Here is a 22,356-nt window from a genome sequence, read left to right on the forward strand (position 1 = left end):
GTTTTTCAGCTGTCCGCTCGAATATTTGATCCCTTGGGGTTAATAACGCCATTCTAAATCAGAGCGAAGACGCTTTTCCAAAGGCTGTGGCTGGATAAACAGAGATCTTGGGACGACGAATTACCTCAGGATCTTGCCAAAATTTGGAACTCATGGTGCTCAGAGCTACCCAATTTACGACTTATATCAACACCCCGACTCTGTTTTTTCAATGAGGAAGACATATCTGTGGTAGAGATGCAACTACACTGTTTTTCAGATGCTAGTGAGGCCGCCTTTGGAGCGGTCGTTTCAGCGCCGGCCCTAGCCCTTGGTCAGGGTAGAGCGAGATTGTTTTTCGATTGATGCCACGCCGCCCCGCGCCTCTCAAAAGGAATTTTGGCGCCCCTTTCCACCTGGCCGCTGTCCTGGCGCCTAGAGCGACCGCTCCACTTGCTTTACCCTAGGGCCGGCGCTGGGTCGTTTATTTACACTCTTAAAAATGAAGAGTTAAAAAAATTGGGTTGTCTCACTGCAACCCAAATTTGGGTTAATAACAACCCAACATTAGTTATTTTTTTAAAATTTGTTAATTTTTTATGGGTTGTTTTATTAAACCAAAATTAGGTTAAAAATTTGGATTAAATCCATATAGAATCTTTTCAAATGTCATTTGGTTTCAAAATTTTCAACAATGGTTAGCTTATTCCTACCGATTCTCATATTTGTTGAAAAGTACATATTTTGTTACTTTAATAATTAAAAATAAAATGTGTTGAAAATAAATAACCCCTCCTAGGTGACTTTGTCCCGTCGGAGAGGTAAAAAATGCATAAAAATAATACAACGAAACGGACAAATAGAAATTTTCAGTATGTACTCTCTCGGGGCAGATCGTTATTATTTGTAAATTTCAGAAAAATCGTGAAATGTTTCGCGGTTTTAGAAATGTTAGTTTTTGACGCTACGTGGTAGACGAAAAGTTTCAAGAAGAAAGTTGTAGAGCATACTCGAAAACCTTAAATGGAATTGGTCTGGTGGAAATCGGACATGAAAAACAAACACGCTCGTACTACCACGTAGCGTTCAAAACCTAACACTTCTAAAGTCGTGAAAAATTTCATGATGTTTCTGAAATTTACAAAAAAATAACGATCTCCCCCGAGAGCGTACATACTGAATATTTCAAATTTCTAGAAAGTATAGATTTTGAGAAAAATTCCTGGGCCGATAAAATGATGACACCCTGTTTACGACAAATTAAACGTCCCTCTTAGATATGAAGGTTTTTCATGAAACCAATTTTCTTATATATATCGTATCGTAAAAAACCTAAAAAGTTATCAATCGTTAAAAAAAATGTATTTTTATTTTTAACAATTGATAACTTTGTAGGTTTTTTACGAAACGATATATATAAGAAAATTGGTTTCTTTCAGTTTAGTTTAACAAAGACCTGCGGGTCGAAAGTTCAAGAGTAATTTTCTTGAGGAATAGTAATCCATGTGTAGCCTCCGTTGAAATTTTATTCCTGTAATTTCTCCATGGATACTTTAAATGATTCATATCTAAGAGGGACATTAATTTGGTCTTATATAGGCACACGAAAATTTTCAGGTCTAAAATTTACCTACCTAGCTGCACGGCAAATCACGCGATTAAAATTCAACCCAAGGAGGGGTTGTTTTCAACGCAAGGCGGGGTTGTTTTCAACGCAAGGCGGGGTTGTTTTCAACGCAAGGCGGGGTTGTTTTCAACGCAAGGCGGGGTAGATTTCCACCCAAGGCGGGGTAGATTTCCACCCAAGGCGGGGTAGATTTCCACCCAAGGCGGGGTAGATTTCCACCCAAGGCGGGGTAGATTTCCACCCAAGGCGGGGTAGATTTCCACCCAAGGCGGGGTAGATTTCCACCCAAGGCGGGGTAGATTTCAAGCCAAAATCAAGTTGAATTTTTAACCTTTAATGGGTTGAGTCTAAACAACCCAAATTTTGGGCTGGGAAAATACGGACCCAGGTTTGGGCTGAATTTTAACCCATTTTGGGTTGAAAACAACCCAACCTTTTTAAGAGTGTAAGAGCCACATTAAGTAACGGAAAGGTATCAAGTCGTCTTGTAACTTCAAAATCCTGCGTTGCACCGCCGAAGAAGATAAATTTACCCAGGCTGGAGCTAATGGGAGCTCTAGTAGGAGCCCGACTGACAAACAGAGTTAGTAAGTGTATGAATATCAACAACGAAAAGATCCATTTTTGGTCAGATTCGAAAATCGTCATTCATTGGATAAGAGGTTCACCCAGAAAATGGAAACCTTTCGTGGGAAACAGAGTAGAAGAAATACAAGAGATAGCCGAACCAGGCTCATGGAATCATTGTCCAGGTTCTCAGAATCCTGCGGACTTGTTAACGAGAGGAAAAACCTTAAAAGATCTACAAGGCAGCGAGATTTTTTGGAACGGACCTGCTTGGCTTGTAGACAAAGAAAAGAATTGGGGTAACAAGAACTACGAACCAAAGAAATTAGGCGAAGATGAGATTTCAAAGGTTGAAGAAGAAACCAGAAGGAAGTATGAAGAGGTCGCTCTCACGGTGTGCGAGGCAAAGCAAGTTACCGAACCACTGTTGGATATTAAGCAACGCAGTCAGTGGCGTAGCCAGGGGGGCACAGGGGGCACATGCCCCCCCCCGAAACGTATGGTCATACGTACAAATATTTTTATTTTTTTACTTTTTTTTTCAATGGTGTGCCCCCCCCCCCCGAAACAAAATCCTGGCTACGCCATTGAACGCAGTAGACTGTCAAGAGTCCTAAGAGTAACAGGATGGGTACTGAGGTTTCTCCAAAACTTGCGCAAACACTAAAAAAGAGATTCGTTAGTAAAAGTGGACGAGATAATCCCTCTGAACGCCGAAGAAATAAGGAACGCTGAAGAATTCTGGATTCGCCGAGTTCAAACTGAAAGTTTTCAGGAAGAACAAAAGGACTTGAAGGCCGGAACTGAGCTAAAAAGAAATTCGCCGATTCGTAATCTCAAACCATTCTTGGATGAAGCTGGTTTAATTAGGGTTGGCGGTAGACTCCAATTTTCAGAGTTTGATTACACTGAGAAACATCCTGTAATTCTACCGTGTGATCATTACTTCTCCAGTTTAATAGTCGACCGCGAGCATGAGATTGTCCATCACTCTGGAACGGCTAATACCTTAGCGCAAGTCAGAGAAAAGTATTGGATTATACGTAACAGGCAATTAGTAAAGAAAAGAATTACGGCGTGCTTGAAATGTAGAAAATGGAGAGCAAAATCAGCTAAGCAAGTTACTGCGCCTCTGCCTCGAGACAGAATTACGGAGTCTAGCGCGTTCGAAACACCAGGGTTGGACTTTGCGGGCCCATTATATATCCGAAGCGAAGATAACGCGAGAGAGGAAGCGTATATCTGTCTCCTGACTTGCGCAGTTACTAGAGCCGTACATCTGGAGCTGGTGAGCGAAATGAGTACGGAAAAATTACTTTTAGCACTCCAGAGATTTATAGCTAGAAGAGGTCTGTGCAAGACTATCTACTCTGACAACGCGAAAAGTTTCAAGAGAGCGGACAAATAGTTAACTTCCATTTAACATCTTTTCATACCGGGAAACCAGTATTGGGTTTTCAGCTTTACCAAAGTTTTATCGAGAGTGAAATGCCTGATGTCATCGTGACATGATTTGACAATTCTCCATCTGGCGCGTTTTGGAACAACCCACAGTAACTCGGATTCAAGGTCACTGACGTTGGGGTTTTTCTTGAATAGTCGTCCGTGTATTAATGCATACGCCTTCGTGTTTTACGTAATTGGTCCTTGATCTTACGTATTTGTTCATCTTCTTGTTGGGCGGTTATGAGCCAATCCTCCGTAGTTAGGGTAACGCTGAGAACCTGAACAATGTCCATTTCTTCCGCGTGGTTGACGGGAGTGCAGCTCAGGGCATCGACGTATGCCATTTTTGTGCCTTCGCGATGAATGATTTTGAGCGTGTAATGCTGTAAGCGTAGCCACCACCTGCCAATCCGTGGTATTAAATCTCGATTAACTAGCGTGTTTCGTACGGCGTTGCAGTCCGTGATCACTTCAAATTGACGACCCCAAAGGTAAGAACGAAATTTTTCGAAACCCCATACAATAGCGAGGGTTCCTCGTCTCGAGTAGTCTGTCGACTCCCGTAATGAACGGGATGCCAGGTCTTGTCGTGTCCGCACTGTTAAAAATAAAGGTTTATAAAACGACCAAAATTGGTCTTTTAATTTATTTCAAACCATTTGGTTACTGAAAACGGTCTAATCAATTATTTTAGACCCATTTTACTCTTTCATGTTTAATACAATACCTTTTGGGGTATTGAAAAGGAACGAGCCCTAAGAATAAACCTTTTCCAGTCCTGGTGGTAAAGGTATAAAAATGTTATGTTCTAACATTTAGTCCTTTTGAATACCCATTTAATTCCCTTAAACGAAAAAAAAATTATATGGACCAATTTCGAGACTAGTATTTGAATACTACGTTATTTCTTTTTTAATATTTTCTTTAAAATAACATAATGCGAAGAAATTAAAACCACCAGGAATATTTAACTAGTAAGGTTAAGTCTTTAAAAATTTGATAACAGATTTAAATAAACTGGATATTGATTATGGTTTCAAACTATTATAACCCAAATATCGGCACCACAGAATTCTTGCTACGTGTTTATCAAAAACTGAAAGTATTAAATGATACTTTACGTGATCAACTCCCTTCGTTCAACGACTATTTCCCCCTAGCGAAAACCAGCGTAATCTGGCCATGTTAATGGTTAATATATTGAGTCGTATATATTGAATAATAATAAAAAAGTATTAAATAAGAGCCTGTAATGGACTGAAAATAAAGTTAAAAAGGATTAACTTCTTACTGTTTATGAAGTAAAATGGATAAAAGAGTGTAAAATAAGTACTTAAACACTCCACAAAAGGACTGAATTTGGGAAGCAGAAGGTTTAAATATGTTCTATGATAAAACCCTGAATGGTCTTAAATATTAGAAAATGTTTTAAGCACTTTAGAGGTCTAAAATAAGACCTTTATTTTTAACAGTGCGAGTTGAACCAAAATCGCCGGTATGCCCACCTTGCTGGCGTCCGTGTGTACTTGAGTCGTCGGAGCGTCATGGTGATATAATGCGATGACTGGTTGTTCACCGAGCTGATTACGTAATGTGTTGAACGACTGTTCATGGCCATCGGTCCACTCGAAATTGGCATCCTTCTTAAGTAAACGCGTTAACGGTTCTGCGATGATTTTAAATTTTTCGCGCGGTCTAGGATCAGCTTTCTAATTTCAAACCGCCACCCGCGCTAAAAGACCTTGAAGGACAGTAGGTTTAATCAGTCAACCATCCGAGAATTGGTTACTAGTCATATCGCGCGAGACGAGAATAGCTTTCAGTCACGACACAGTTCACTAGAGATTCAAGGATTCGATTTCACGGAAGCCAGCACAAACTCCACGTTAATGGACTGAATCTCGTTGATTGAACTTAAAGCCACTGTGAAGGTCCAGCCGCAAGGGAAAGCAGCTAGAGAAGATGAAATCCCAATGAATTACTAAAAAGTCCCGGTAATGTGGCTTTAACGAGGGGTCGGTCACTTGCCATTATTTCGGGATTTCGTAGAGATTTTGGCGATTTTATTATTACTTTTTGAAGTGATTTTGGGATTTCAATGTTAATTTACCATAGAGAGAGTTGAAAGATTTTGCGATTTTAGACAAAGTGTAAATGTCTGACCCCTCGGGCTTTAGAGGCTCTATGCATTTTATTTAATGCTGTACTCGAGGAAAATTCCGTCCCAAATACGTGGAATCTAAATGAAGTAAAACTAATTTTTAAAGGCGGTGATAAAGATGATCAAGATTTTACCTCGTACCACCAAATAGCTATCTTCCAATGCTTGAGCAAACTATACATGGTCATTTTGAAAGCTAAGCTCGAACGCTTCATCAACGAACGCTTCATCAACGAACGCTTGATATTAGGAGAACTACCAAATGGTTCCCGTCAAGACAGAAGAACGACGGATAACCTCTATGTTCTGACGCAAATAATAGAAATTAGGAGCTTGGAAAAAATATTACTCTATGTGGCGTTTCTGGATCTAAGTAAACAGTGAAGAATTTCGGTTTATTTCTTCCCGTAACAATTTTAATTTTAGGAGAGCGTTGGATTTTAGCGAATCGGACTGAAAAAATCCACTAAACTATCGTTTGATCGAATCGGTGAAATAACTAGTGAAACAGAATCTATTTAAAACCGAGAAAAGGAACTTTATTTTTTAAAGACCATTATTTTTTACAAGGTGAACGCTTTGGCGTCCGAAAAGCCAATGCCTTAGTTTTCTCCGTTTTACAGTGGTTCTTTTTCATTGAATGCCAGAAGATACCGTTTAAACACCGCTCGTTCGCTTTCCGCTCCCCCAAGACACTTAGCACGTGTCTTGGGCCTTATTTCTAGAAAAGGAGCATCCGCGAACAATGCGGGGTCCCCGGTCTCATCTGGCAGCCATTACAAAGGCTTGTCTTATTAACGACAGAAAAACAAGTTTAAAATACAAAATACTTTTTTAAGAAAACCTTTTATTTTTATCTTTTTAACATTTAGTTTTAAAACATTTAATTCTTATTTTTAACATTCCACATAGTTTTACCAGTTTCTTAACACTCCCCCCTGAGTATTACCAAAGGACAATTATTATTATTATTATTATTTCGCTAACAAGGCCGAGTTTCCACATGTGTGCAAGTTCTAGCTAGTTGGCGACCCACTGGGATCCAATATCGTTCTCTAATTGGCGTTATTGTATCATTTATTCCCCCGTGAAGCACTTGGTTATGGCTTCTTATCATTAATTGCTTGGTAAAGAGTATATTTTTACTTAATATAATTGGGTGTTTCTCGGCATAGGATAAAGAATTTGATTCGCCTAACCACCCGCCTAAGCAAACTAGTCCATTTTCACTTAGCATCGGTTTTAATGTCGCTATTTGTGTTTTGGCGTTTACAGTTTTGTTAATTTGTAACGATTCTAATTCTTTCCCAAACTCTTGTTTTTATAAGTCTCTTACCCAAAGTAACTCCGAACGCTGCATTTCGTCCGAAATTATAGACCCTAGTATTTTATTTTGTTTGTTTTTTGGTTTAGAATTGTGAGCGAACCTAAATAAGTAGGCGGTTATTCTCAAGTGTTTTTTTTAACGAACCATGTCTTTTTATTTTACTACGTACTGGACCCCCGTTTGTTTAGTGACGTTTACGGTTAGCGCGAATTTTTTTTCTTTCCGCTTCAACTATATATTTGTATCCGCCGGAGGCCTTTCCCTGGGCCATTTCTCTCTCGTTTCTTTTAAAAATGGGTCCCGAAGTACTCTTAATTCTGGGGAATTTGTTTCCCATTTTCGTAGCCGCATTCCGTCTTTGTTTAGAGTTGTAGCCGCGCCTACTGATATTTCGTAGGCTTCGGTGGTAGTTTTTCCCCCACTCAAAAAATCGTCTACGTATAATTCGTTTTCAAGCTTTTCTTTAACTCTTGGGTGAAATTTAATCGTACAGGCTAGTAGAAAAGGAGAGACTGAAATTCCAAAGGGTACCCTAGCCATCCGTAAAACTAAAAAGTTTTTTAGATCTAATTTTTTGTTTTCTTCCCGTACCCATAGAAACCTGACCGCGTCTCTATCTGAAGAGCTCAAACGGACTTGCCTTTTCAATGTCGGGCACCACTGCTAATTTATTCGTTCTAAATTTTAAAATTAACGAAATCAGCTCAGGGTTCAAATTGGGTCCGGGCGCGATGCAATCATTCAGTGAGGGGCATCCCGTTGCGTGCCAAGACGCGTCGAATACTACACGTAGTTTTGTTGTGGCTGCGTTTTCGCGCACAACCCCTTGGTGGTGAAGGTAGAAAGTGCCTGGGTGGTTAGCTTATTTTTCTTTCGTTGGCACTATCTCAGCGATACCCGCTACTAAATGGTCATCAACAACCCTTTTATACTCTTTATAGTAAGCCGGGTCCCTTAGAAACTTTCTGACTAACCCCTGCATCCTTTTTTTGCGACGGATAAATTATCTGGGAGGGCTTTCCTATCCACACGCCACGGAAGTTTACTTAGTTTACAGTATATCTGCCTGCCTCGAATTTTGAATTTTTATAAAAAGTATTGACTATTGAGTCACCGGGTCTTTCATTCAACTCCTGGCTATTAATACCAAAGCTTTCTAGATCACAAAACGACTTTAGCGTTTCGATTACCATTTTGGGTTCTAACGAAACTAACATTGAGGATACTGACGTGACATTATTGTCATATAGTTGATTTCCTACTACCCCCTGTAGTGTCCATCCTAATTTGGTTTCGACGTTAATTTCCAATGAAAATCGCTCCCCACTAGTATGTCTAAAACGTCACCGGAGTTCCCTTTCCCATCCGCTATTTGCAGCCCTTTTGACTTCATCAACCTTTTTACTTCCGCACAATCCATTCTTTCTATTGCGTGGCAAATAAGGGAACCTCAACTGCCCTAATGTCCACACTCACGTCGGGGTTTTCGCGATTCTCTAACCTTAATTTTACGATTTTGCAAGTGCGCTTTTCTGGGACTTTACTACCAAAGGCGTATACGTATAATTCTCTTTTTCCTAAAACTGGAAGGTTCAACCTTTTGGAAACACTCTCTTTTACGAATGTCCCCTGACTCCCCCCATCGAGAAGACACCTCACCACGTCATTATTCTCTAGTTTGAAGGGGTTTTTTTGCCACCGCCTATGCCGTTTGAAGATAAACTACCGCTTAGGCATCTCTCGCGCTTTCCCCGCCTATTGCTGTCGCTATAGATGCTACATTAGTTTCGCCACCGGTCCCCTTTTTAGCATTCACTGGATTTTTGTGACAAACAGCATAAGTATGTTTTTGCCGACATTTTTTTGCACGCCGTAAACTTTGACCGGCATGCTCTACCCGCGTGGCCAAAGCGCAAACAATTATAACAATTATTGCTTTCTCTAACCATTGACCTTTTTTGTTCTAAAGTGTGGTTTGTACAGTTTATACTTTTGTGGGTCTCACCCGTAGTCTAGATTATCTTTGTTCTCACTTTAGCAAAATATGCAATACTAATTTTCGCTCGTCCTAATGACTTGATTAGCGAGCGCCATCGCGTTGCGGGTTGCGTCTCTTTTCCTATTTTTTTTTCATATCATTCCCGCGGTTATCCGCCTTCGACCTTTTTACGTGGGTCGCGAGTGCCATCGCGGATGGCGTTGCGTTTCTCTTTCTGTTTTGATGTCGGTCGGTCTCGTGATTGTCCACCTCTTACCCTGCAGCATCACTGCCATATCTCTACTCTCAATTTGACCTCGCAAAACGTTTATTAGCTCATCCGCGTCCCAATGTTCACCTGGAATAACGGGTTTTCTCTGTAAACAGTAAGCCGTTCTGATTTCTATGGGCAAACATTTTAATAATTCAGGAACGAGGAACGACGCTCTATCGGCGATCTTAATACCCAAAACCTTTAAGCTTCTTAAATTGGTTTGACAAGTTCTTAGCATGCGGCGTAACCCTTTAATATCATTTGAATCTTTAACTGGCTGAATTTGTTTTAACTTATCCATGTGGGTATGGATAACTATCTGATTTTTATTGAACGTTTCTTTTAAAATCTGAACGGCTTCATCATATGAAGCTTCATTGTAACTAACTGCTCTAACAATTCTAAGAGCTTCCCCTTCTACATAAGAAGTCAGATAGATACATTTTTCTATTTTACTTAACCTTGGATGATTCCCGATGATAGCGCTGAATCGGCTCCAGAAGTTATTCCATTTTGTATATTCTCCGTTGTATTTCGAGATGATTAGTGGTGGAAGCCTAACTTCCGGAAACGGAATGTTCGGCGCGTAGTTTGTGGAAATGTTCTGCTGATGATTATTTGGACTGTTCATAGATAAAAAGTTTTGTATTTGAGCTGCGGACGTGTTTTGCGTTCCCTCGTTGGATGTAGATCCACCGTGATTTACGAAAATATTCAAGGTAGATTGAGATCCCTCGCTGCTTGCGACGGGGGGGGGGGGGGGGGGGGTCCTCTTTCCTGCGGCAATAGTCCTCTGTTTGACGGCCGGAGGGATAGGTAACTTGACGAGAGTTCCGCATTTGGGGGCTCTGGTAACCCATTGCTTATTGGGTCCAGAGCGTGGTTTCGGGGTGACTCTGGTAACCCATTTTTTATTGGGACCAGAGCATTGTTTTGAGGCGGCTCTGGCTATTGTTTATTGGGACCAGAGCGTTGTTTTGAGGCGGTTCTGGCCATTGTTTATTGGGACCAGAGCGTTGTTTTGAGGCGGCTCTGGCCCATTGTTTATTGGGACCAGAGCATTGTTTTGAGGCGCCTCTGGCCCATTGTTTATTGGGACCAGAGCGTTGTTTTGAGGTGGCTCTGGCCATTGTTTATTGGGACCAGAGCGTTGTTTTGAGGCGGCTCTGGCCATTGTTTATTGGGACCAGAACGTTGTTTTGAGGCGGCTCTGGACCATTGTTTATTGGGACCAGAGCGTTGTTTTGAGGCGGCTCTGGCCCATTGTTTATTGGGACCAGAGCGTTGTTTTGAGGCGGCTCTGGCCCATTGTTTATTGGGATCAGAGCGTTGTTTTGGGGCGGCTCTGGCCATTGTTTATTGGGACCAGAGCGTTGTTTTGAGGCGGCTCTGGCCATTGTTTATTGGGACCAGAGCGTTGTTTTGAGCCGGCTGCGGTAACCCATTGTTTATTGGGATACCATTATTTTGGACGTCTAGTTTGCGGAAGGCAGACGTTAGCCACTGCTGCTCTTTTGTTTCGGAGCACCCTGTTGAGTTTCAGCTTCATTGCATGGATGTTTTCCATGTATATGATCACGTCATCGGTTTCCTTTTCGAGTTCATCTTCATCGTCGATGAGCGGCTCCAACGTTTCGTCGCAGGTTTTCAATTCCTTCTCCTTTTCCAATAAAAGGATTAATTCATCCTCAAACACTTCTATTGGTGTTGCGTCTTCATTATTTAAGAGATCATCTAGCTTTGTAATTTTTCTCGCCACAGCTGATCGTGCACTTCTTCGTAAAGCCTTGGCTATCTTTACTGGATCTTTCAATATTTTCCATGAAGCTTTACCTTGGTTGCCGGCGTTTTTTAAAACATTGTCGGAGTTATTGAAGTCTCTTGCCTGGTATATTTGATCGCTGGTGTGTCCTCGTCGTTTCCCTTTTCAGCAGGTTCATCTTCGGAACTCGAAGAAGACATCTGCTTTCACTAACTTATTTAAACACAATTACCGTTTCGTATTCCCGGGTTTCGGCACCATATGAAGAATTTCGGTTTATTTCTTCCCGTAACAATTTTAATTTAGGAGAGCGTTTGATTTTAGCAAATCGGACTGAAACAATCCACTAAACTATCGTTTGATCGAATTGATGAAATAAAATAACTAGTGAAACCGAGAAAAGGAACTTTATTTTTTGAGGACCTTTAGTTTTTTACAAGGTGAACGCTTTAGCGTCCGAAAAGCCAATGAATTAGTTTTCTCCGTTTTACGGTGGTTCTTTTTCGTTGAATGCCAGAAGATTCCGTTTAAACCCCGCTCGTTCGCTTTCCGCTCCCCCCAAGAGATAACAATACGGGGGTCCCCGGTCTCATCTGGCAGCTATTACAAAAGGCTTGGTTCGAAACTCGGCAACGTGTACGAATACATCATTAACGACGGAGAAACAAGTTTAAAATACCAAATACTTTTTAAGAAAACCTTTTATTTTTATCTTTTTAACATTTAGTTTTAAAACATTTAATTCTTATTTTTAACATTCCACATAGTTTTAACAGTTTCTTGTTCTGAGGCCTCTTAAAAATCAACTCCACTTTACATTACACGTACTCAAACATCGACGTGACAATTCCGGCCCTCTTTTTCGCGACATATTTACCACAGCCGAATCCGACAATGAATTTCAAGATCTACTGAACATAATTATTGCGAGCAGTACTCTCTTGACTACGGTCTTGTATTAACGCAAAGTGTGGAACAATGTAATTTCACAAAATAAAGGAAGCCCAGTCGCTGGAGGTAAATATACACCCCAGTAGCAATTGTCGCCTGCCTGACGGCGCCGATTTTCGGTTGGGCTGACTGTCTGACGGCGACTATTTCGTAGCCAAAATACAGTCGGGAAACTACTCTTTTGACTGGTACTATGTCCGCCCGAATTAGAGTCGGGGAAACTATTTTTACGGCAAAGAAATTACTTTCCGACTAACAATGGGTAGGTATTACGACTCAATATTGCAATGATACCCAACTTCATTTCGGATTCGTAACCGACCCCGTTTCGGATTCATAACCGACCCCGTTTCGGATTCATACCTGACCCCGTTTCGGATTAATACCCGACCGCGTTTCGGATTCATACCCGACCCTGTTTCGGATACCCACCCGACCCCGTTTCGGATTCACACCCGACCCCGTTACGGAGTCATACCCAACACGAGCTCTTTGGAATATTAAGATGTCTCTAGACGTATAATTCTGGTATGAACCTATAAAAACGTATTATATTAATACATCCAGAATTTAAACAGTGCAATATAATCAAAATTCAAAATTTTAGCCAGAGATTCCAACAGTAGACCGCTTTCGCTTTTTTGGGGCCCATCAGTACTGTGTAGGAACTCGGAAATCTGCCGATATCAGTAAAACTAATATACATTCAGAGTGCCCTATATGTGAGCAGTCCATTGCAATTTATAGTGAAATTCTTCACCAATTATTGCATGGCGGTCGCTATTCAGCAGACATATTTTACGCTCGGGCTTCCGTTGAATTCCAACGTTAAGATATTTATATCAAAATTAAAAAAAATTTAATTTTTTAATTATGTTCAGATTTCCAACATTTCGGTAATCAGGCCCGAACCAAGTATAAGACCGACAGTTATTTGAACAGTCGGCCAATTGTAATTTTTACCGTCTACAAAGAGACCTTTAATGCAATGGTCGGCCGACTGTCGGTAATCAGGCCCGAAACAAGTATACCACCGACAGTTATTTGAACAGTCGGCCAATTGTAATTTTTACCGTCTACATAAAATAACCTTGACTTTGATTATTTTAACTTAACTCTGGTTCGGATAAATTAAAGATACGGTTTTTTGTGAATATTGTTTAATTGGTAAAATGGAAGAGATAAATTTCGCCAAACTTGCCCTAACAGAATTCCTTTTCGTTCTGTTCTTTCTTCGGAGAGAAGATTCGCTTGGGCCCGTCGCTGTGACCACATGCAGCGCCCGCACGTTCCCCTGGTTTTCCCCGATTCTCGGAAAAGTTCCACTATCTCCTGACAGTCTTATACTATAGCCCGGGGAAGTGGATTCTTCCGATTCCAAAGAAGGGTTTTTCCCCAAAATCCGCTTCCTTTAGGACAAGTTTGACTATACATATAACACTAACAAAAGAACAAACAAAAATTTGGTTCAACCTTGAAAACCCAACACTACAAAGAGACCTTTAATGCAACGGTCGGCCGACTGTCGGTAATCAGGCCCGAAACAAGTATATCACCGACAGTTATTTGAACAGTCGGCCAATTGTAATTTTTACCGTCCACAAAGAGACCTTTACTGCAACGGTCGGCCGACTGTCGGTAATCAGGCCCGAAACAAGTATACCACCGACAGTTATTTAAACAGTCGGCCAATGGTTATTTTTACCGTCTACAAAGAGAACTTTAATGCAACGGTCGGCCGACTGTCGGTAATCAGGCCCGAAACAAGTATACCACCGACAGTTATTTGAACAGTCGGACAATTGTAATTTTTACTGTCTACAAAGAGACCTTTAATGCAACGGTCGGCCGACTGTCGGTAATCAGGCCCGAAACAAGTATACCACCGACAGTTATTTGAACAGTCGGCCAATTGTAATTTTTACCGTCTACAAAGAGACCTTTAATGCAACGGTCGGCCAACCGTCGGTAATCAGGCCCGAAACAAGTATACCACCGACAGTTATTGGAACAGTCGGCCAATTGTAATTTTTACCGTCTACAAAGAGAACTTTAATGCAACGGTCGGCCGACTGTCGGTAATCAGGCCCGAAACAAGTATACCACCGACAGTTATTTGAACAGTCGGACAATTGTAATTTTTACCGTCTACAAACTTTGGACTCTTACCCGACACATGGACTCTTAACCAACTGTATTTCGAAACTATTGACTACTTGGGAATAACAATATTGAGAGAAGACCAATATCTCCGGAGACACGAAGATAAAGTGCGAAGAAGCACCGCGACTTTAGTAGGAGCCGTGAAACACAAAGGAGTGCGCTCCTACAACAAGTACGTATACAGTGAAGCGAACCCTTTGGAAGTCGATAACCATCCCCAGTTCTACCCAGACATCCTGAAAGCGTGTAACCAAGCCCAAAATACAGTTGGACAATTAGGATTGGGTGGTAACTTACTGACGGCTAACGCTGCCATAGTAGGTGAAATGACATGGTTAACCTTTCAAGAAAGGGAAGCGAAGAGCAAATTTCGGTTTCACGGACGACTTCGCTACAGGGGTAGTTCTTGGGTGGCGCACGGTGTCTAGCAATATGTTCGTATGACGGGTCTTCACGCAAAGTGGGTAACACCAAGAGACATAGAAGAAAAAGAGTCTGCCTCTTGAGCTCTTCCCTAGCTTCCACCACAGGTTTCCTGAAAACTTCCAACTTCACCAACCTCCCTCTTACGCCCAATACTAGCGAGCCAATCATATTGTTAGAATTCAAATATTTTTTTGGGGAAAAAATAGTATCGCGACATTAGCGACCCTATTAGTAATTCGGCCGAATTCACGAAACTTCGTCTGCTTTAGTCAACGAGTTTCCAAACATAGGCTTATTACGTTATAATCGTTTTTTATTATATTTTTACGTGAAATAAATTTTAAAATGTCGGGAAAGAAAAGTAGGGTGAAGTTGACCAATAATTCAACGCAGTACAATGCTTTTGCAAAGCTTAAAGATGTTCGTTAAATTGGTGTTCAGTGCCTTAAGTTATACTGAGAACTCATATTTTCTAATATTTCTTTTAGGCATCCGTTATCTCTCATGCAATTTATTTCCTGTTTTCTTAATCCAGTTTCATCAGTTGTAAAGAAATCATCCTTCTCATAATCTTTCAATATGATTTCCCAGCCAATTTCCCTAGTTTCCATTTCAATTGGTTTTTAAAATTTTCAGTACTTATAATATTAAATAATACACTAAGCCTTGGTAAAAACGTGTTTGGTTACTTGGTAAATTGCAACTAAGCCTTGGTAAAAACGTGTTCGGTAAGTTGCAACTATGCAAGGAGTATAATTTCAGCAGCACTATTTTTCTCAGTCGAATAACCCATTTTCAAAGGGCTACGCCCGTCAAATTTCTAGTAATCTAGCACCCCCCCCAATGGGGAAAAGAACTGAGCGAGTAGTTGGAAGTTTTCACGGCACACGGGGACAGCGCTGAGGCAGACTCTTTTTCTTCTATGTCTCTTGGTAACACGCACCACCTATCTAGACGGGCTGTTTGGCTCAGCCGTTTCAAGAATGGGCATCATAACCTTGGAGGTTGGCAACAGGCGGTGGACGATGCGGTTCGGGAAAGATTCGACTCCTTTTGGAAAAACGAGGTGGCCTCCGATAATAGTTGGAAATGGTACGCAGGGAAACCTCTCCCGTCTCTCAAACCGTTTTATCAGTATGACCGTCGGAGCCACTTCTTCTTCTTAGCGAGGACAGGCGCAATTCCAACGGCTAGTCGTTGCGTGGATGTTTTTGGAGAAACTCCAGAGTGTCCCCTCTGCGGCTACCCGGTTGAAGATGTCGCTCACATCATAGTGTCTTGTGCGAATTTAAAGGGCAACGCAAGCTCTGTGGCAAAAAAAAAAAGAAAAAGCATGGTGCTTTTTAACCCCCTCCACCCCCACTCGGTACTGGCGAGACCATGCAGAGTTTACCGTAAATTTCGCACTTTGCATACATAGGCACCCAAATGCCAGCTCACTTGCGTTGCCCTTTAAGCCAATGCCGCGATCCGAGAGACTTCTGATGAGGACTTCCTCATACGTATATTAGCCCTAAGCCCCGAGCGTGATTTCCAATACGAACTCATAGACCATACGAAAAACTTACTTATCAATTGGGGCAATCTACGCCTTTCAAAATAGATCTCTTCAAATATTTCGTGCTTCCTTTGTGCATTTATGTATATAATGTAATTATAATTTTTGTAGTTTTATCCTTTTTTTCTTTCTATATCATTTTATTTCTTTTGAATGTAATATTTTGTATCATAATATTATGTATACACACATACTTTGTACCTGTGAGACATTTAAAATGTACTCCTCCCAGTTTAAAAAAGGAACAATTGTTTGTAAGGTAAACAAGTTGGCAAGCCAAAATATACCTCTCCTCGGAAGAATGGTCCCTAGTGGTATTAATTTATCGACACGACCCCCAAAGATATCTCCGCAATTCAGAGTTATTTACGAAAAACGTATTCTCGGTTCAAACCCTGCCCGGTATAAAATTTTAATTTTAATTTAAATAATTGAGTCGAAACAATCGAGTTCAATTTATTCAGAATATTATAAATTAAGTAGTTACAACAGCGAGTTAGACTTACTAAAACAATGCACAACTGAATTTAACCCTTTTTACAATACATGTTTATCAGTTGAATATAATACTAAGCAAATTTTAATGAAAGAAATATCTACAGATGGTATTTGTATTTTTCTCGCTTACGAAATACTTGCCGCATCTTTAACGCTCATTTTATTTCAACACTCGTACATGTAGACTTCCAGTTGACGTTGTCACATACCGCATGAAAAAGACCAATGCCGTCCAATTTCCAATATCATATAATGACTCGCACACCCAGGAAATCATTGACTGCGTTAGAAATCGTAGATATCCAAATATCCACACCAAATATATTTACAAGAAGCAAAAACCTTACAGAGAGCCACTTGACTAACCGCCAGCTCTTAAAGCAATAAACGTTAAATTATCAACTTTGAATTAACACAACTATATATAGGTCGTTAATAATACCCGTAAATAAATAACAAAAAGTAACAAAGTGGACCACCCACAGGGTCTACCCTTTAACCCTCTTATCTCGGCTGACTGCGCTAAAACAAGATTTAACCTTTAAAATTTCATTCGTAAAAAAACCAGATTAGGCCTTCATAAATTCATTAATAAAAAAAGACTTTATTACCTATTATGCTTACGATGCGTGTCTTAATTTCAGTGAACCTAAGCAGCTATCGGTGGTTCTGTGGTAGAGCGCTCGACTACCAAGCCGAATGGCCTGGGTTCGAAACCTGGGTGGCGCATTTGTTTTTAATCAATAGCGAAACGCTAAATTAGAATTTCTTCGATGCAAAAATTTCAATTTCAATTCTATTTCAATTAAACCAAAATTTCGTAATATTAAATAAGCTTCCGATAAAGCTGAAGGTCTAATTTTCAATAAAGCGTAACAAGTGTCGGTGGTTCTGTGGTAGAACGTCCGCCTGTTCAAATCCCGCCCGATGCGATCGCAAATTGATACTAAGACGAATACCGTGTACAACTGGTGGAAACCCTGCCATTGGACGTTGAGAGGTAGCAATACACTCAGCACTCGGTCCGTCCCAAAGTCATTAAGAAGAAGTTGGAGAGAAAACGCCCATACAAACACAACAGACTCAACATGCACAACCATCAGAACACAAACTCAACACTCACAACCTACGCATAAACAACAAAAACGTAACACACCAACCGTCACGACGGTGAGCGAAAAAACACCATCCAAATGAATCCGTTAACGCTCACCGTCACACGGTGGTTTTGCCAACCCTTCGAAAAACTGCGAACGCAGAGGTCTCGAGAAACTGCGTACGCAGTGATTACCCTTTGCCCCGAAAATGCGAACGCGTTCGCAGGCCTGACAGACCCACAGACAGACACGGTGATTGTATAACCCCTCCTAGGGGAGAGGTAATAAAACATTCATTCATAAATCCAATTCCTTATTTTTGACTCACTACAAATGTAGCTCTTGCGTGTTGGTTTCCCCTCAAGACCCGGTATGATTAAGTTTTTATTTACTCCTGCTCGCGGTTCCAGGAATTGGATTCGATCCTCTCTGATTTAAAAGGGATTTGTACAAAAAACATACGAGCAAATAAATATTAATTAATTAATTAATTAATTAATTCATTCGGATATTTGGCGCCCAGGGCAAAACACCCAAATTTGCGCCCTAACCCCCTTTACTTTTGAAGTTTCAACAATAATGAGTTTAATATATAATCCAACAAATCCATTTTAATACTCTGGGCACCACTTTGGCGTCCCCCCCCCCCTCCTAGCCACCGGATTGGCTGCAACAGCTGCCCCCCTCGCTACGCTACTGGTTTCCCCTCAAGCCCCGGTGATAAAAATTCCTTTTTATTTGACTCGCTGGCCAGTCCCTGCGTGTTGGTTTTTTCTCAAGACCCGGTGAGAAAAATTATATTCCGTTCTCATTGCCTTTTGTGTACAAACCCGGTACATGATTTTCGGGGGAAAGAATAATAGTGAGCACAGTTAGAAAAAGGAGTCATTTAGATAAGACGTATTTTCCTTTTGTTGATAACTAAGATGAGGAAATTGAAGAAAGCGATGAAAGGTTAATGATCTTAAAAATAATTCGCCAATCTCCATAAGAAATTTTAAATTTTGCGCAGCCTGTACGATAATTAAAAAAAAAACTTTTTTAGTTTTTAGTTTTTCCACTAGGGTTTATAATACGTTAGAAATGAATTCGCGGCCATTTTGTTTTTTCATTTTCAAAACTTGTTAAAACTTATAAAACAAAGGGCTCGGCCTACGATATTTTTATTTAAATAAGTTTAATTTATGAATTTTGTAGACTAATTTGAGAAAAAACAGTAAGTATTATAATCTCTTATATAAATAACTATCGTTTATAGAATTAATTATTCCATTTAGTCGATTAATTTGATTTATTTTTTGGTTGAAGCCTTGGCCTAATCATGGTCAAAAGAAAGAAGAATAGAGTAATTGATACAAGCAGCGACTCTGGAAGTGAAAGTAATGAGGATTTGGATGAAGAACTGCTTTCTTTAGCAAATAAACGACAGCGTAATGATACAGAGAATAGTGAAAACAGTGCAACTAACTCTACGGCTGGCGCTTCCAACAATACAAGTCAGAACTCTCCTGTCAAGGATATCGGAATGAAAAACTCAAATTCAGATTCAGAGACCTCCGAAAGTGATGATGATTGGACTATGGACAGCAAAAATAACAAAAACAAGAAAAAATCAAAAATAAAATCAAATACAGTAACTCCGGTTAAAAAGCCTGATCCAGTTGTTAATGAGCAGGAAATTGTCCCTGAAAATAGCTCCGAACCTGAAGAAGGAGAAGTATCAGACTCTGGCAGTGAAGCTAGCTCTGGAGAAGATAACTCTTCATTAGAGGATGAAGAGTTTAATGACGGATATGATGAAAACCTTATGGGAGATGAGGAGGATAAAGCTAGACTGGCTCAAATGACAGAAAAAGAACGGGAACAAGAGTTGTTCAATAGGATTGAAAAGAGAGAAGTTTTAAAAACCAGATTTGAAATTGAGAAAAAATTACGTATAGCCAAAAAGAAGGAGCAAAAGAGAAAAGACAAAAAGGAAGATGTTAAACCCACTAAAGTTGAAACTGTCAGCGTGAGGAGTAAAGAAAGAAGGAGAAATATTGAAGAGAAAAAAGATAAAACAGATAAGAAATTTCAAGCCATTAAAGATTTGAGAGCGGAAAGAGAAAAGAAAAAGAAAATTTTTGAGCAACAACAAGCGAAAGCAGAAATGGAACAAGATCAGAGTAAAGACAAAGAGGAAGATGAAAACTCTGATGGACAACAAACTGTAACTAATAAACTCAAAGCCAGTGATATATACTCTGATGAATCTGATGATAATGGTAGTGTATCAGACCAAGAGGATGAAGCTCCCTACCGATCGAGAAGTGACGATGAAGATGATGATGCTCCTAAAAAGCCCATTTACATCACTTTGAAAGAAGAAGTATCCAAAATCAGAATTTCAAGATTTAAATTAGAACGCTGGGTACATTTACCATTTTTTGGAAAAACAGTAGTTGGCTGTTTTGCGCGTGTTGGAATTGGTCTGAATAATGGGAGACCAATATACAGGGTTGCAGAGATAATGGAGGTTGTTGAAACTGCCAAAATATATCAATTAGGAACTACTCGAACCAATAAAGGGCTACGATTGAGACATGGAAAGCAAGAAAGGGTTTTCCGTCTTGAGTTTGTATCTAATCAAGATTTCACGGAAAGTGAATTTACCAAATGGAAAGATGTGCTGATTAATGATTCAATTAACTTGCCAACAGTAGAAGACGTAAACAAAAAATTCAAAGACATTCAAGATGCTTTGAATTATCAGTACAAAGAAGATGACATTGAAACTATAGTCAAAGAAAAAGAGCGCTTCAAGAAAAATCCTCACAACTATGCCATGAAGAAAACGGAACTTCTAAAACAAAAAGAAATGGCTGAGCAAACTGGCAATGAGGAAGAGAAGAAACGCTTAATAATACAATTGGAAAACCTAGAGGAGAGGGCAAAAGAACTGGATAAATTGCGAACTAGTAGCATTAGCGCAATTAGTTACATTAACGAAAGAAATAGGCAAAAGAATATTGAAGAATCTGAAAAAGCTATTCTAGAAGAAGCAAAATTGAATAAGGAAAAAGGGGACGATCCTTTCACAAGACGAAAATGCGCCCCCACTTTAGTTACCAAAACTAGGGAACAGCTTAATAATGCAGAAATACTAAAAAAACTCGCTCAACAACAGAAAGCTACAGCTGAGAAACTAGCAGCCCCAAAAGAACAAGAACCTATTGGTGGCCCAGATCTTTTTGCTAAAGAGAAAGATCAAGAAAAGAAACTTGTAAGCTCAACAAACAAGAGAGTGGAAGATGATTTGTTCTCGGCTCATGATTTTGACATCAAAATAGATCTAAATGTCTCTGTCAACAATGTTAATGCAACCACCGTAAGAGCATCTACCACTGTAAGAGACAATGTGCCGCGAAGATCTCTGAATTTGGAAGAGTATAAAAAACTCAGAGGACTCATTTGACAAATAATTGTTTACTTTGACCTAGTTCATGGTTTATCTTAAGTTATACATCATTCAATAACAAGTAGAGTTAGAGAATTCAGTTAGAAAATTTTATAGTTACCACATTGTACCTAAGGAGCCATACCATCTCAAGTGTTTGATAGAGTCATTTGGAAAGTGTAGATCTTTTCAAATTCATCATACTCAGAATTCATGAATCAGGTTTTAACTTTTAATTCACTATCCTTCACTGTACTGGTACTCTGTGAAAATAAAAAAGCAAATAAGTGGAAATGTTTGGCTATTCATGCTGTAGTGTTTCCTACCTGCTTTATATGGATCATCCACGTGTAACAATTGAAATAGTTTATGTTGTGTTATAAACTAATTGTGTACAGCACTTTGTATTATGTATCGTATCCTTTTAAACTCCAAATTAGTGTTGTCAGTTATTTTCTTTCAAAAAAATCTACAAATAAGTCTAAATGTGGTAATAAATTTTTACTTGACTTTGGGTAAAATAAATATTTGCAAGTATGGTAATGTAAAATTGATTAACTACTTTAGTAAATTAATGAAATTATTTTGTTAAATGTTTTAGTTCAGTATTTACTACTGACAGAAAAGGTGCATATGAAAAAAATAATTTGTCTGAGCTTTTATAGTCAGGTGGGTTCTATATGGAATCAGTCATGAATCAAAATCTTGGTCAGTGGACTTAGCAAGAGACCACCCACCCATCTTGTGTGTGATGTGATGAAAGTATATGGCACAGCAATATTTTTTTTTTACAAATCCTAAATATAGATTAAGATTTTTTTTTTACAAATCCTAAATATAGAAGAATTTTTTTTACAAATCCTAAATATAGAATTAAGGGTGCCATTCATTTTTTACTTTACTGTTTACCCAAAATCGAATAAAAACTGGCTAGTTTTACATAAACATTCTTAACATCATATCCAAAAATGGAAAATACTATATCCGCTGTTCATCATATACATTAGCAAGGTAACCATTTGAAGTAATGTAGAAGTCAAAATAAAACCTTTTACCAAAGATTTCATAGACCGACTACAGATTTAAAAAAAAATATCTATTATCTT

At 39.6% G+C, this 22,356-nt stretch overlaps 3 protein-coding genes across 3 annotated transcripts; 2 read left to right on the forward strand and 1 right to left on the reverse strand.

The window, feature by feature from the left end:
* Positions 1-2,153: 2,153 nt before the first annotated feature.
* On the forward strand, positions 2,154-6,164 carry LOC149941239 (uncharacterized). Its single transcript, XM_090179438.1, has 3 exons — positions 2,154-2,619; positions 2,857-3,522; positions 5,887-6,164. Exons 1-3 carry the CDS (start codon positions 2,154-2,156, stop codon positions 6,162-6,164), a joined length of 1,410 nt encoding a protein of 469 aa, XP_090035564.1.
* A 3,109-nt stretch (positions 6,165-9,273) lies between these two features.
* LOC149941240 (uncharacterized) lies at positions 9,274-9,990 on the reverse strand. Its single transcript, XM_090179439.1, has one exon. It carries the CDS (start codon positions 9,988-9,990, stop codon positions 9,274-9,276), a length of 717 nt encoding a protein of 238 aa, XP_090035565.1.
* An 8,883-nt stretch (positions 9,991-18,873) lies between these two features.
* Rtf1 (RNA polymerase-associated protein Rtf1) lies at positions 18,874-21,444 on the forward strand. The gene is made up of 2 exons (XM_090177568.1): positions 18,874-19,030; positions 19,123-21,444. The coding sequence occupies exon 2, from the start codon at positions 19,136-19,138 to the stop codon at positions 21,266-21,268; it is 2,133 nt and encodes a 710-aa protein (XP_090033694.1). The 5' UTR covers positions 18,874-19,030; positions 19,123-19,135; the 3' UTR covers positions 21,269-21,444.
* The last annotated feature ends 912 nt before the right edge of the window (positions 21,445-22,356 follow it).

Source organism: Leiobunum rupestre, chromosome 6 (genome assembly GCF_980474605.1).
Source record: "Leiobunum rupestre chromosome 6, qqLeiRupe1.1.hap1, whole genome shotgun sequence".
Classification (NCBI taxonomy): domain Eukaryota; kingdom Metazoa; phylum Arthropoda; class Arachnida; order Opiliones; family Sclerosomatidae; genus Leiobunum; species Leiobunum rupestre.